General features: G+C 33.3%; 1 protein-coding gene across 1 annotated transcript in view; it reads left to right on the top strand.

Annotated features, from left to right (window-relative positions):
- Positions 1-14,151, top strand: part of LOC123715069 — a gene marked incomplete at its 5' end in the record, with an annotated part of 147,059 nt that overhangs the window by 11,180 nt on the left and 121,728 nt on the right. The window contains 2 exons of the mRNA XM_045669886.1: positions 11,978-12,115; positions 13,002-13,100. Of these exons, the coding sequence (XP_045525842.1) occupies positions 11,978-12,115; positions 13,002-13,100 (237 nt within the window). The remainder of the gene's footprint in view (positions 1-11,977; positions 12,116-13,001; positions 13,101-14,151) is intronic.

Genomic DNA, 14,151 nt, shown 5'->3' on the forward strand with positions numbered 1-14,151 from the left:
GGATGTTGAAGTCAAGTGAAGTCAAATCATTTATTTCATTTAGGCCTGTTTAAAAAGGCACTTTTTAAAGGCAAAATTTCAACTTAAAAATATCTCTTAAGGCAAAAAAGGCACCTTCATATTGAGAACAATGGGCAAGCACTTCATACTTACTCTTATAAAATAGTTTTACAATATTTTGTATATGTCGCAGTAAACTAGTTAAATCAGAGAGTTAATTGAATCTCTAGACAGTTAATTAAAAATAAAAGTTAAATAAAAACTAATACAATTTCCATACAAGTTGTTTATCCTTTGAAGCCTGGTTGGTCTTACGCTTCGATTAGTTCTGTTTCGAGTATTATACTGGTGAAAGTCAAAGGTGCCTCTGTATGACGAATTTGTCCTGTTTTATATATAAATAATAATAATATATAATAAAAAAGGAAATAATTCGTTAAGTGAACCGATTTTTAACTTAGTTTGGATGCTTCAGGGCAGATAACACTATTAAATGTCATCAAAAGCTAAAGAAAAACAACACGTTTTGTTAACTCTTACATTACGAGTTGGCCTACATAATTTGTTTGTTGAAGTCGTAATTGTCTTAGTTTATACAATCATGCGAACAAAATGCCTAAAAGGTAATGCTCTTTGTAATTTCATAAAACAATTATGGTAATTTTTTAACGTGATTTTGTAATTGGGCAACGGACACATTCTGCATCTTCGACCGCATTTACCATGGAGAGTGTTCAGAGGAGTTGTTCGGATGGATCTGCAGCTGAGTTTCATCATCGAGGCAGAATACGAAATTCCATCCGCGACGTCCGTCGTTCCACAACCGTTTTTTGCGGCAGTTTTTGCCGCGTCCCACCAATATGTGGAACTAGCGGCCCACTGAAGTATTTCCGAACCAATTCGACTTCAGATCCTCCAAGAAAGGAGCGTACCAATTCTTAGAAGACCGGCAACGCACTTGCGAGCCCTCTGGTATTGTGAGCCTCCAGCCCGTTTGCCCCTTTGACTATATTTTTTTTAATTAAACTTAAATATAATATTTAATTGTCTTTTCAACTTAACGCGAATAAACCCGCATTTATTACATAACTAAAGTTCAGAAGGCATAGTTAAATTTTACGTGTATTATACATCTAGGTCAGATCGAATTTCCATACAATTTGTGAAATATTTTTGTATCCTATTCGAGTAATGCGTGTTTGCTGTGTAGTTCCAACGAAGCGCGTAAGTTTTTCATACGCTACATTATTTTTCTATTACATTTAGATTTCGAAAGGAGCACATCGTGTAACACAATACTCTTAATTAAATTAATATTAATTAGTTAAGTCATTGACTCGTACGTCATGATTTAGACCTACAGCTTATACGTAGAAATGTATTTTCCTTAGTCTTTTTCCTTACTATGGTTGCCTGGAAGAGATCGCTGTTAGCGATAAAGCTGCTCGTTGCATCTTTAATAATTTATGTTATGTTATATGTAATTTGTAATGTATCGGAGTTTAATTAAATAAATAAAAATAAATTGAGGCATATCTGGGTCATTCATAATTTTTACGGCATTCTGTGCCTGACGCTTGGACTCAGACCCCTGACGATTTTTGGTTTTTCTCCCAATGTTTGTATTCATCATACGAGCGAGTGTAAAATGCACAATTGAATTAAAAGTCCATTGGTCTACAGACGTGATTCACACACACACATACAAGACTACAAAGTGAGAGGCGCACACTCTAACCTCTAAGCCAACTTCTGCTGTTCTATGTAAAATATTGTGCGAATTGGACATAGCAAAAATAATGTAAACGCGTAAATTGTTGGAGTATCTAATTGGTTATTCCGTTACTCAAGGGAATCCGAATGTTATATTAGATTTCCTGACTTGTGTTGAGAAACGATATCGCGCCTACAAATAAACTTATTCAAAATTTAACCATTCTGCTATCGAAATTAGCCCGCAGCTTAACATATCTCAAAGTATATATTTGAATTAAGAATATACAAAAAATGACAGAAAATATGCGTTTGGAAAAGGTTGGGTTTTTTGTTAATTGAATAGACAGCAAAAAATACAGTCGAAAATGTCTTATGTGTTGCAACTCAAATTACAGTTTTGTTTTCTTTTACTTAACTGTCACTAATGACAATGTCCTTGGGGAAGATCGGAATAGCTTTATTAATACAACCAGTGATTTTTTTTCGTAAGTGTTGATTACGTCTATAAACAATCCGTTGACTCGAATGCAGGACCTGAGGGTTGAGATTTACACGCTGTGTACTGTTACACTGTGCTGCTGTGTGCTGTTTACACTAAAATTGCTGAGCAATATTTGAATTGAGATTAAAATCAGTTGATCAGACTGACGGTTAAAGGTAAATTAACATATCGTCAATATACAAAATCATACGTTCCAGCGTCTAAATGTAAATTTTAATGTAAATCTAATGTAATTGTGAGCAGTGTTGGCCTAGTGGCTTCAGCATGCGACTCTCATCCCTGAGGTCGTAGGTTCGATCCCCGGCTGTGCACCAATGGATTTTCTTTCTATGTGCGCATAACATTAGCTTGAAAGGTGAAGGAAAGCATCGTTAGGAAACCACCTTGTCTTAGACCCAAAAAGTCAACAGCGAGCGTCAGGCACAGAAGGCTGATCACCTACTTGCCTATTAGTTTAACAAATGATCATGAAACAGATACAGAAATCTGAGGCCAAGACCTAAAAAGGTTGTAGCGCCATTGATTTATTTATTTTTATAATTGTTACATACAGTTATGTTATTTAATCAGAAAGTAGAAACTGTGGAAGTAATGGAAACGTAGATTTCATTTTTAATATTATTACTTTTTTAAAATTGATATTTCTGAAGGGCATTGACAGTTAAGCTCGCAATGGGTTTACCCACGTCTCCTGGCATGATGAGACATGGACCTGGCTTTGGCCGTCCTCGCTCGTAAGAGGGAGGTGGTTTCAATTGCTCCTGAAAGGCAGGACGTATGCTCACCGGAGTGAGCCGAGAAAGAAGTTTGGAGTTTGCTTTGATGGCGGTTTTTAACTCTACCAAGGAAGATTTTTGCCAGTTTATGATCCTAAACTATGTATATAAAAATGAATACCTATTTCCCTTGGTCACAGCTAGCGGGTGAACGGCTGGACCGATTACGCTAATTATTTTTTTGTTGTATTTGTTATTATAAGGAGAAGGATCTTTTGAAAGAAAAAAATAAGAAAAGTGAGCGGAAAATTGGAAAATATAAGAATACTTAACCACCATATTAAGTAATCCTGACTTTTGTTACGATAACACTTTTCTTTCAGTGCAATGCGCTTTTACTATTCAAACTTTTTTGATGTAACCTTTTTGCGTTTGAAATAACACGCCAGAATGCGTGATGCAAATATCGTCAAAGAGGATGTAAGAAACATGAATATTGTATAAAACAAATGCTTTGATCAGAGTTATTATATTTGTAATTTGTAATCAATAATATATGTAGTTAAGACAGGACAACGTCTGTCCGCTAGTAAAACTATAAAATAGCATTGATATCACGTGTTATCAAGCCGACATCGCCATCTGTTAACAAAATAAGTAATAAACAGTTCTTGCTTGGTTAATATTCGTCATTAACTCATTTTACTCGTTACTTCAGTGCTCTTATTAACGTTTATATGCAAAACAAACGATTTGTGTCCATATAAACTTCAAAGATAAACATTGAAAGAGAAAATTAAAGCTATGCTATTTATAATAGTTCCATTCAACTGGCCTTAGCAGTGGTAGGAAAATTTCATTATCTCCGTAGATTTGCAAAGAGCCGTGCGCACGTGTCCGGGATTACGAGTAATTGATGGGTACCGTGACTAATCTGCACTTTGCACGGCCATTGCACGATTGCACTATTTAAATTGGAGATACTCTGTCAATAGTAGGAACGTTTTTTTTACGTTGATACACATACACACCCCACATCTTATCTAGCAAAGAGGATGTCACTTTTGTTATTGTTCGAAAGATTTCGATTGTTCATAGTATTGTCTTTAACATAACTTTTACACATATAACACTTTTTTAACGGATTTAACGTATTATTTTAAACTTATAATTATTAAAATAAAAAAGTGTTTTATTTAAATTTCGATTGTTGTCTTTAATTTCGCGTAAGAATATATTTATTTATTTATTACGATATGTGTAAACTCGCGATGCACAGTTCATGGTCGGTGTTATCGGGCCATGAGGTTACGATTGTTAAGTTACAATTTCATTAAACCGTTGGATGAGTGGAATACACTTATGTACCAGGTCTCCTAGACTTAGTTTAGGGGCTCCAATATCTGCTCTAACAATGTAACTTGTTACTGAATTAAAAAAAAATGAATTTTTCAAATTTGTCATCTGTCCATCTTTTGTTTTGTCATCCTATACATCTCTTTCCAGTATTTCTAGTCTATCCTTTATACCGCGCTCTAGCAATATGATCTGCCCATTTCCATATAAGCCTTAGAGGTAGAAGCATCTGTAAGTTTAGTTTTTTACGAATGTCAACATTTCTTGTTTTGTTTATTCTCTAAAAATAAATATAACAAACTTGTAATCAGAGTCAGACAGTAGGTGAGTTAAAAAATCCAATGGATACGCATAGTTTTGCAAATCTAGACAGCGGAATTAACGTTTCTCAAAGGCTGGAAACGCACCCGTAAACCTGCCAGTGTTGCAGATTGCATTTAATCACTAATATATAAGATAATATTTCATAAATATTGTGCTTTGTACATTTTTGGTTCAAAAGCTCCCCTTAAAGTTACAATAACGATATGTATGAAAAGCTCAACTCTTAAGTGTTATGTAGCTGACGTTGTGGCGTAGCACTCGCGTGAGCTTCTTATCTCTGGATATTTAAATTCCACTGTGAGCCTCAAAATAGTTCAAATTTAATGGGCCTTGTAAATTAAGTGTTGCTATCACGCAATTTCGTAGAAATTTTGGCTTTTGCGCATTGCAATCTAATTTAAAGGACAGTTTTTACTTAAGTACGGAAGGGTAGAAGTGAATTAAAGAAAAACTAAACATTTTATGACGGTATGACAAATATTTGTATGCAGTGCTTACATTACAGTTACAATTAATTTTAATACATTTAGTGTTTCACAGTTAACACAATTTATGACAGTTAAAATGAACGTTTAGCTAATAATGTTTTAAATAATGCACGACTGCGTAGTGAAGACTCTAAACCCCTTATTTTTAAAATATCAATATTCCTAACAAATGCCTCATTAGAGGATTGTCGACGTAAAATGCTTTAATATAATAACATAATTAGCTCCTATCATAAACAATTAGGTGAATACAATATCATCATTCATAATTAGGTATCATATGATAAATTATTCTGATAATAATTAAATTAATCTGGCAACACTCAATGCGTAATATCAATCGTCAGTAATATTGTTAGAGTTGCCATGAATAAAAATTAACCTCTATTTGTTTTTTATTGTTTTGTATGTATTTTAATTAAATATTTATCCGGGCTGTTTTATTCGCAACTCTAAACTCCATTATCATATTATACAAAAACAAACACTCGCCCATAATATACGGTGATGAAAATAACAACGAAACCAAAATGATGTCAACCACATTGGTCACTAATCTTATTCTATTATATATTAGAATAACATAAATGTATTATTATATATTTATTTCTATATATGTTGTTACATTGACTAATGTAACGATAATGTAAAAATACGAATCGTTTTACAGTCCCTTCAGTCAGTAAGTTTTTAAAACGTCTTCCTGACTATCTTAATATATATAAATTACGCGTCACGTTGTTTGTCCGCTATGGACTCCTAAAGTACTAAACCGATTTCAATCAAGTTTGCACACCGTGTGCAGATTGATTTAACTTAAAATATAGGATAGCTTTCATATATATATATATATAATTATACTGTACGTGTGTATCGTCCTGTACCATCCTCTTAAACGGCTGGACTTGAATGTTTTTTTTTGCGTTTGGGTGGCACCATGGATGCTTTAGATTCTCAAATCATCCCGGTAGATGGCGCTGCTCTCTGTATTTTCATACTTTGCTATTAATAGCTTAAAATATCATGCAGGACAACTTCCTTCGGGTCCGGTACTTGACAATAAAATAATAAGAATGTTTAATACTGATAACCCAATGGCGTTGCAAACCTGGCTACATTTGAATCTTTGATATTTTTTGATAACATTAAACTACCTGCTGTGATCACGCATCCTGGACAGTGATTGAATCTTTGATATTTTATTTTTGATAAGATCTGATTAGTCTTGTTTGACGATATATATATATATCTTTCTATGTATATATATACATAGAAAGTATATAGTATATATATAACTTTACATAGAAAATATTTCAAAACAACAAATGTACCTTATTTCATTAAACAAATATTTTATAGTTATCTTTCGTTTTTTGATTAATATTTTATGTATTTCGTTAGTTATCAAATTTATGCCGTCTATAAAACACAGCCATGATTGAAGGCAGGATCTTAAAGTCACGTTGTTAAAATTATTGGATTATGTAACACTCTTTCAGGCTCTGTTGTACGAATTCAACCAAAATAAAATTATTAATGAAAGCTCCTACTATACACCGCTTAGGTTCTCTCTAGGGTAAATAATATGATTGTATTTGAAAATTTAATTCGGCTCATCACTGTAGGTATAATTTTCCTTTGAATAAATTTTCTTTCCTACAAACGTTTCTGTTTATTAAAGCGCCGCACGTTGAGTATGCTTACTGCTTATTTAAGTATTCCTTTCGCAACCATTACTAGTATTTAATGTTAAAACAACTTGTTACTGTGTAAGAGAATTTCCATAAACGTTGAATAAACTTGTGAGTTCTGCGCTGCTTTTAATAAATATACAATGCATATATTTCTTATTTACCAAGAACATTAAGCTGAATTTATGTAATGTGTGTAAGTAAGTTACAGTTGAAGTGAATATAAATTATTGGTAGGATGTGACTTGACCGAAATGGATTTGAATTTCGAATTATTTATGTTGCACACGAATTAAATAATAATAATAAACTGAAAACGCTGTGAAAACAATAATAACTTAATAAAAAAAAAATAATAAAGCCAACTAATAACTAACAAAACAAAGAGAAAAAAGAAAATTTACGCATAAAACATTATGTAGTTTTAATAAAAATTAAGTATTATTTCTACAAAACTGACCAGTTGTATATTGCCAATGCTTCTCTAAACTAAATTACGAAAATTTATCAATTTGCTTGATGATTGTAACCATGCAAAGTAAAATTTCGAATCATACAGACGCATTCTTATAAACTTTTAGTGTTTTGAATATAAATACATAAATCTATTTTAATCGGTCGACTGGACATTTATTTTGAAAGATTTTTTAAATCAGACCGTTATTGAGATAACAATCGTACAAAAATAAAACTTATTTTAATTTCACATAATTACTATATAACCCACAGAACATGTAAACAAAAGTAAAAATTAAAATATTTACCTATAAATGACCCATTTCTTACTCATTGTTGTGGAACGCGAATCGATAAATAATAAAAAGATGTATAAGTGATCGAATGAATTAATCGATTAAATTTTCATATTCAATCTTCCCTTGTTTGCCGAGGGGAAGGAACATCGGCATATAAACGTGGAAATATGACTCTTAAAATCTAATAAATAAGGCTGGAATCGGGATATCTCATGAATATTAAATAATAAACCTGTCTGCGCGCTCGAGTAGGCATAAGATGAAATATCTGATCTCAACCTAATCAATGATAAATCGACAATGAAAAAATAATACGATACAGCAATAGTAATGATCTACTTTGCAGGAGATGTTTTTTGTGTAAAGGCAAATACAAAATTTTACAATAAAGTATTTTACCTGTAAGAAACAACTGGTTTGAAGTATTGAATAGCTTAATTATAATTTTACAAAAACATGTGTGCAATTCAGACGTGGTCGAAGTGAAACATTAAAAAATTGTTTTCACGATAATGACACGAATGTAATTTTAATATCAATTATTACTTTTGATAAAATTAATGAATAAAAAAGCTTTTATAATTTGTCATGTTTTGTATTTTTTTTGCTTTGTATTATCAGTGATTTTTTTTGTGGATATATCTATAGTGTTTTTTTAGGTTTTATTTTCTTTTCTGTTTTGCTTCCTAAATGAATAAATAAATAAACGCTTCCTATCTCATTTTCTCCCTCGTTAAGTTTTATAAAATGTGTCTGTAACTTTTTATTATCGCTATTTCAATGATACTTATTACTTACTTTTCAGTTTTCACTTGAACACAAAATGATAACCATTTCTGACAAAATGGTTGTTGTCTCCACTGTAGAATTTGTATATAATAATAAATCAATTTATTAATATAGCTTTATATGTATCACATTTAAATATGAATAGCCTGTAGATATAGCATTACATATAGTGTGGTGAAATTTAATAGATACATAATAATAATAAAAGAAAGGTTACTTTATATTACAAAATAGTTTGTCAATTTTCCATCATTTTAAAGAATAGTTTTACTCATACAGGTATTTTAAAATTGATATTTGTCACATTTGAATAAGAATAGGAGTGGCTGTGTGTGCGTATATCTGTCTTTGAGTGTGTGTGTGTGTGTGTGTATGTTATTGAGTGATTAAAAAAAGGGAATTGGAATTGCGTTATGATATCCTCACAATGAGCGTTTCATAACTTACAAATGGTGGAAGCAGAAAGCGGTCACAGATAACTAGAATTGTAATATAACATATACTACAGAAAATGCACCCTTCCAACCAAAAGCCATATTGGCAGGACTTAACTCAAACTCAAATTAACAAATAATGTATTTTACGTTTTGCCTTAAGTTTTGTCAACTCGTTCTTAGTTATTGAAACAATATATATTAATTATCATTTACAAAAATAGCAATCTATATATATAGACAAAGTTCTTCCACAAAGACAATAACTATAAGCCGTTAATAAGCTAATAATAACAAGAGAATTTTATTGCTTTTGCTTCGCTTGGTATATGGAAATCCTCGATAACCGATATACTGGCAATATCATGTATCCGTTGGTATCTTATTTAACGACATGATCTTATTATAACGCCGCACCCAAAGATTAGTACTGGGTACTAATAATGGATACAATACGGGGCGTTTTAATATCCCGGTATTTAGGTAAACTTAAAATAGGAGCAGTGTTCAGCCTACCATTCTCACCCCTGAGGTCTTAGGTTCGATCCCTAGCTACCAATGGACTTTCTGCCTATGTGCATCTTTAACATTCGCTCAAACGATAAAGGTAAACATCGTGAGGATACTGGCTTTGATCTAAATCGATGATGTCTTAGGTACGAGAAACTTATCATCTACTTGCCTTTTAGATTGAATAATGATTATTAACAGATGCGGAAATCTGAGTCCCAGATCTGAAACCTGGTGCCATGGGTTATTGTCAAACGGTGTAGGAAAACTTCGTGAGGAAACCGGCTTAGATTTAAAAAGTCTACTCTGTCTTAGACAAAGAAGGCTTATCATCTATTTAACCTTTACATTGACACATGACATGAACAGATGCAGAAATCTGAGGCCCAGATCGAAACCTGGCGCCATTGGTTATTCTTAAAGGTGAAGGAAAACATCGTGAGGAAACTTAGACCTGCAATTCGCCGCTGTTTGGCACAGGAGGCCACCACTTGCCTTTTAGATTAACAACTGATCATTAACAGATGCAGAAATCTGAGGCCCAGATCGAAACCTGGCGCCATTGGTTATTCTTAAAGGTGAAGGAAAACATCGTGAGGAAACTTAGACCTGCAATTCGCCGCTGTGTTTGGCACAGGAGGCCACCACTTGCCTTTTAGATTAACAACTGATCATTAACAGATTGCGTCATTGGTTATTATTAAATAAAGATTTATATCACATATATAATAAAATTAAAGACATGATTATCTCGTCGTTGTACCTACTAATTGAGTTTCCAATTCACCGAGTAAACTAAAGCAAGGTGCTTAGTTTTGCGTAGCCTTTGGCTATTTGTAGACCTTAAGTTAATGTTACGTTTAAGCCCTGTTAAAACAGTAATTTTAGATGTGAGTTCAAACTTGTTAGATCCCCACTGTTTAACTTAAAATAACATTTATACATTGTTATATTTACTGAAAGGTAAGGATATTTTAAGCAGATTTTTGTTGTGGAAGGCACATAGACTTCGACGTGTGACTTTTATATCTGGAGTCGTAGGTTTGATCCCCAGCTGTGCACCAATGGACTTTCTGTTTGTGCGGATTTAATACTCGCTTGTACGGAAGAAAAACATTGTGAGTGTCGAAAAAAGTCGATGGAGTGTGCCACAATAATTAGAAATTATCACGGAACAGATATAGATGTCTGAGGCCCAGATCTATGATATATATATCTATGATACGTCTATGATAGTTATAACATATAGGCAATTATTTTATGAATTGTATTTTAACTATAGAATTATTGTGTAGTTCAATCGTATTAGTAATAATTGTAAAGAATAGTGAATAAATTGGAACTTGTCTCCTCTTCTTCGTGTCTGTCCAATGCCATTGGTGTTTCACAACCTATTACTACTTAAGAATGTCATAAAAAGAGGCGTATATTTTTTTCTTAGACTTCATTCTGCCTCAGGATCCAGTACTTGTTAATGAATCTCTCCCCTTATTTTCATAAAGTGTGTGTTCTGTTTTAATATGAGTTATTTACACAGCTGGCTAGACCCCGAGGCGAGTACCCTCTGCCAGTTTGACCACAACATCCGCACTTAAGTTCTAGTTAAGAATTATTAATGTCAGTTGTTCTTAAAAACAATGGCTAAGTTATGACAGAGTTATTGTAAAGGAACCAAGACATTTATACCGTCTTTTGTTTAATATACAAAGGATTAATGAATACAAGGCGAATGTTTTAGATCTACAGATCGTTTTGGGTTATGTGTGGGCCTATATCCAGAAGCTATATCCAGGATGCTCCCTTCCCTCGGTGAAATATGCGCTGGTTCGGCTGTCGCGTGTCAGTATATTAAAAAAAAAGGAATCCAATAATCGATAAAAAACACCTACCTTACCATCAACGGTGGCGTATCTCACTAAACACTGGATCCTTCAATCATGAATCAAAAAAAAGTAAATGCTATACGGTATGCGGTATATATTTAGTGCGCACGCGACAGCGGTCAAAATAAAACTCCCATGCGCCATTACGCCGGGACACCACCTGCCATCTCCGGTTCGTGTCCCAAAGTCATATCGACAATTGTCATCCTTCTTTGATTGACACCGATTTAGCGCGAACGGGTTAGGTTTAAAAGCAGTGCTGGCCTAATGATTTCAGCGTGCGATTCTCATCCTTCAGGTCGTAGGTAGAGTTTCTAATATTTAACATTCGCTCGAACGGTGAAGGAAAACATCGTGAGGAAAAAGGTCGAAGGCAAGCGACCCAAAAAGCGATCGCGTATGTCGAGCACAAGAGGCGGATCAACTACTTGCCTATTAAATTGACAAATCGTGAAACACATACAGAAATCTGAGAGCCAGACCTAAAATCTGACTTTTAATGCCGTTTACACTTGTCAACTATTTATTATTTAATGCATAATCAATTTAGTAATGCATATTTATATGAACCTTTTTTTTAATACACGAATCAAAAATAATTGTTGCATTAGTTAATTAAGGAAAGCAATACGGCATGATTTGCCTTTCAGTCTATTGAAATTTCCGTCAATTTTGTAATGGGTCTATGTGAAGTGATTGTTAGGATTAACGATACCCAACAGTGTAAATTAATATATACTTAAGTTCGCTTTAACGTCCCTTTTCGCAGGCTTCAACTAGTTATCCATAGATAACAAAGTCACTTTTTTGCAGGCGAGCAACGACGTATCTATGGGTCTGAAGGTGGTGATGAAAAGCCCCGCTTCGTCAACAGTCCACAACGACAGGCCTCGCCATTTCCGATCGAAAGCACTAACCGCCGCTTCTATAGACGCAATAGGAACTCCAAAGGTACGTACTTATTCAGTACCTATTGTAGGCGGAGATATTCTACTAATATTTTTAATTTGTCCTACATTAATTAAAGAGACACAATAGTACGGCTTGCCACAAATGAACTGGGTTCTACGAAACTATTTTTATTAAATGAGTCTGCAAAGCGGCCTTTATGGACATGCATTTTGTGTTGTTTAATAAATAACCTCCAACCTCTTGAGGTAAATGACCTCTACCCTAAAGGTCTCAATCAACCAGTCTTTCGACTCATGATCAACCTTATAAGAGAATGACGGAATATTTTCTCATTATAATGTTTTAGGTTAGAAAGGTAGAAAGTTTCAAAAAGAAAATTTCTTATATAGAAGACAGACCTATATTGTAAAAAAATGTGTGCGTATACTGGTGTACACACGTAAGAACTGAAACGTCTATATGACCTTAATTTTCGAAAAATGATCAACTATATGCAACTTTACAGAAATTGGTTAAATAAAGTTCAATTAGATAAAGTTTAACAAAAGGCTTTTATTATCATAGGCATGAATACAAATAATACAATTATTTAATTTTACCTGATTACTAAGATTATTACACAATTTCATTAAATGTAATAGAATTATTACTATCATTGTTACCGTTATTATATACTTATATTATTAATGGCTTCGAATCTCTTCGAATCAACCGTGGTAGGGAGAAGAACAAGAAAAAGATGGCACATAACCAAAAAATGTGACGCGTAACCGAAAAATGTGACGATAATTTTATTCCAACGCCGATAAAGAAGTTTCACTTCAAAAACTAAATAATAAATAAAAAAATGTTGAGAAAGTAACGTTGATTAACGTGTGATTATATACAGGATATACAGTTATTTGATAAATATTATGCTTCCTAGGTGAGGAAATATTCAACAATGAGGGAGGCACGTTGTCACGACGAGGTCGGCGGCAGGATGACAGCGCGAGCCGCGGGGCGAGACCATGCAACCTCAATGGTATTTAGTTAATAATAGTCGATAAAATACTATACTGTATAAACATAAATGTATATACCTCCAAACCTCCGGTGACCCTCCTGCCCGTTTGACTCATAATACTAAAAAAACAAAGGAATTTGATAAATGCTTTTAATTTTAAGATTATATACATGCGCGTACCTTGATGACTTCCAAACTTCTCGTTAAACGTTAATAAAATAAATTAATGGCGCTACAACCTTTTTAGGTCTGGGCCTCAGATTATGTATCTGTTTCATGATCATTTGTTAATCGAATAGGCAAGTAGATCAGCCTTCTGTGCATGACGCACGCCGTCGACTTTTTGGGTCTAAGACAAGCCGGTTTTCTCAAGATGTTTTCCTTCACCGTTCGAGCTAATGTTAAATGTGCACATAGAATGAAAATCCATTGGTGCACAGCCGGGGATAGTACCTACGACCTCAGGGATAAGAGTCGCATGCTGCAACATAAATGTTAATTTTTTAATAAATTTCACGATTTATCAAATAATCCTAATCCTTGGGATTGATTTGCTCCAGTTCAAACAATTTCTATGACTCAAAATTTGGCGATTAAAGATAGTGGCGGAGCGTTTCTTGTCAGTTCTTCTTACTTGCTTTGATTCTTTGACTAGTAGTAACTGGTAGTAGATATAAATTTAGAATCAATATCACATCTTTTCTGTTAACGTTCATAAGTATACTTGGTTACCTGTATGAATAATTTGTTATTGTTATTTTGAGTTTGAATTTATATATATATGGCTAATATAGGCTCTGAATGAAGCCTTTAATATATAATTCAGAAATCTAATATTTTGTACCAAAGCTATTGTGAAACGTCATTTTAATCATTAACTTAATTTAAATTTTGGTTACCTTCTAGATACCATATGCATCCAATTTCTCCTTCATTCCAAAAGAAAACGTTTGTGAAACACAAGCTAAGTCTGAATATCCATATTTTAAAATTTTATATCTAAATTAATTGTTCTAAAACTTTCATAGTAAATCGTGTTTTTTAACTGCGAAAGAAGAGTTTAAATCTC

The sequence above is a fragment of the Pieris brassicae genome, chromosome 10 (assembly GCF_905147105.1).
Source record: "Pieris brassicae chromosome 10, ilPieBrab1.1, whole genome shotgun sequence".
NCBI lineage: Eukaryota > Metazoa > Arthropoda > Insecta > Lepidoptera > Pieridae > Pieris > Pieris brassicae.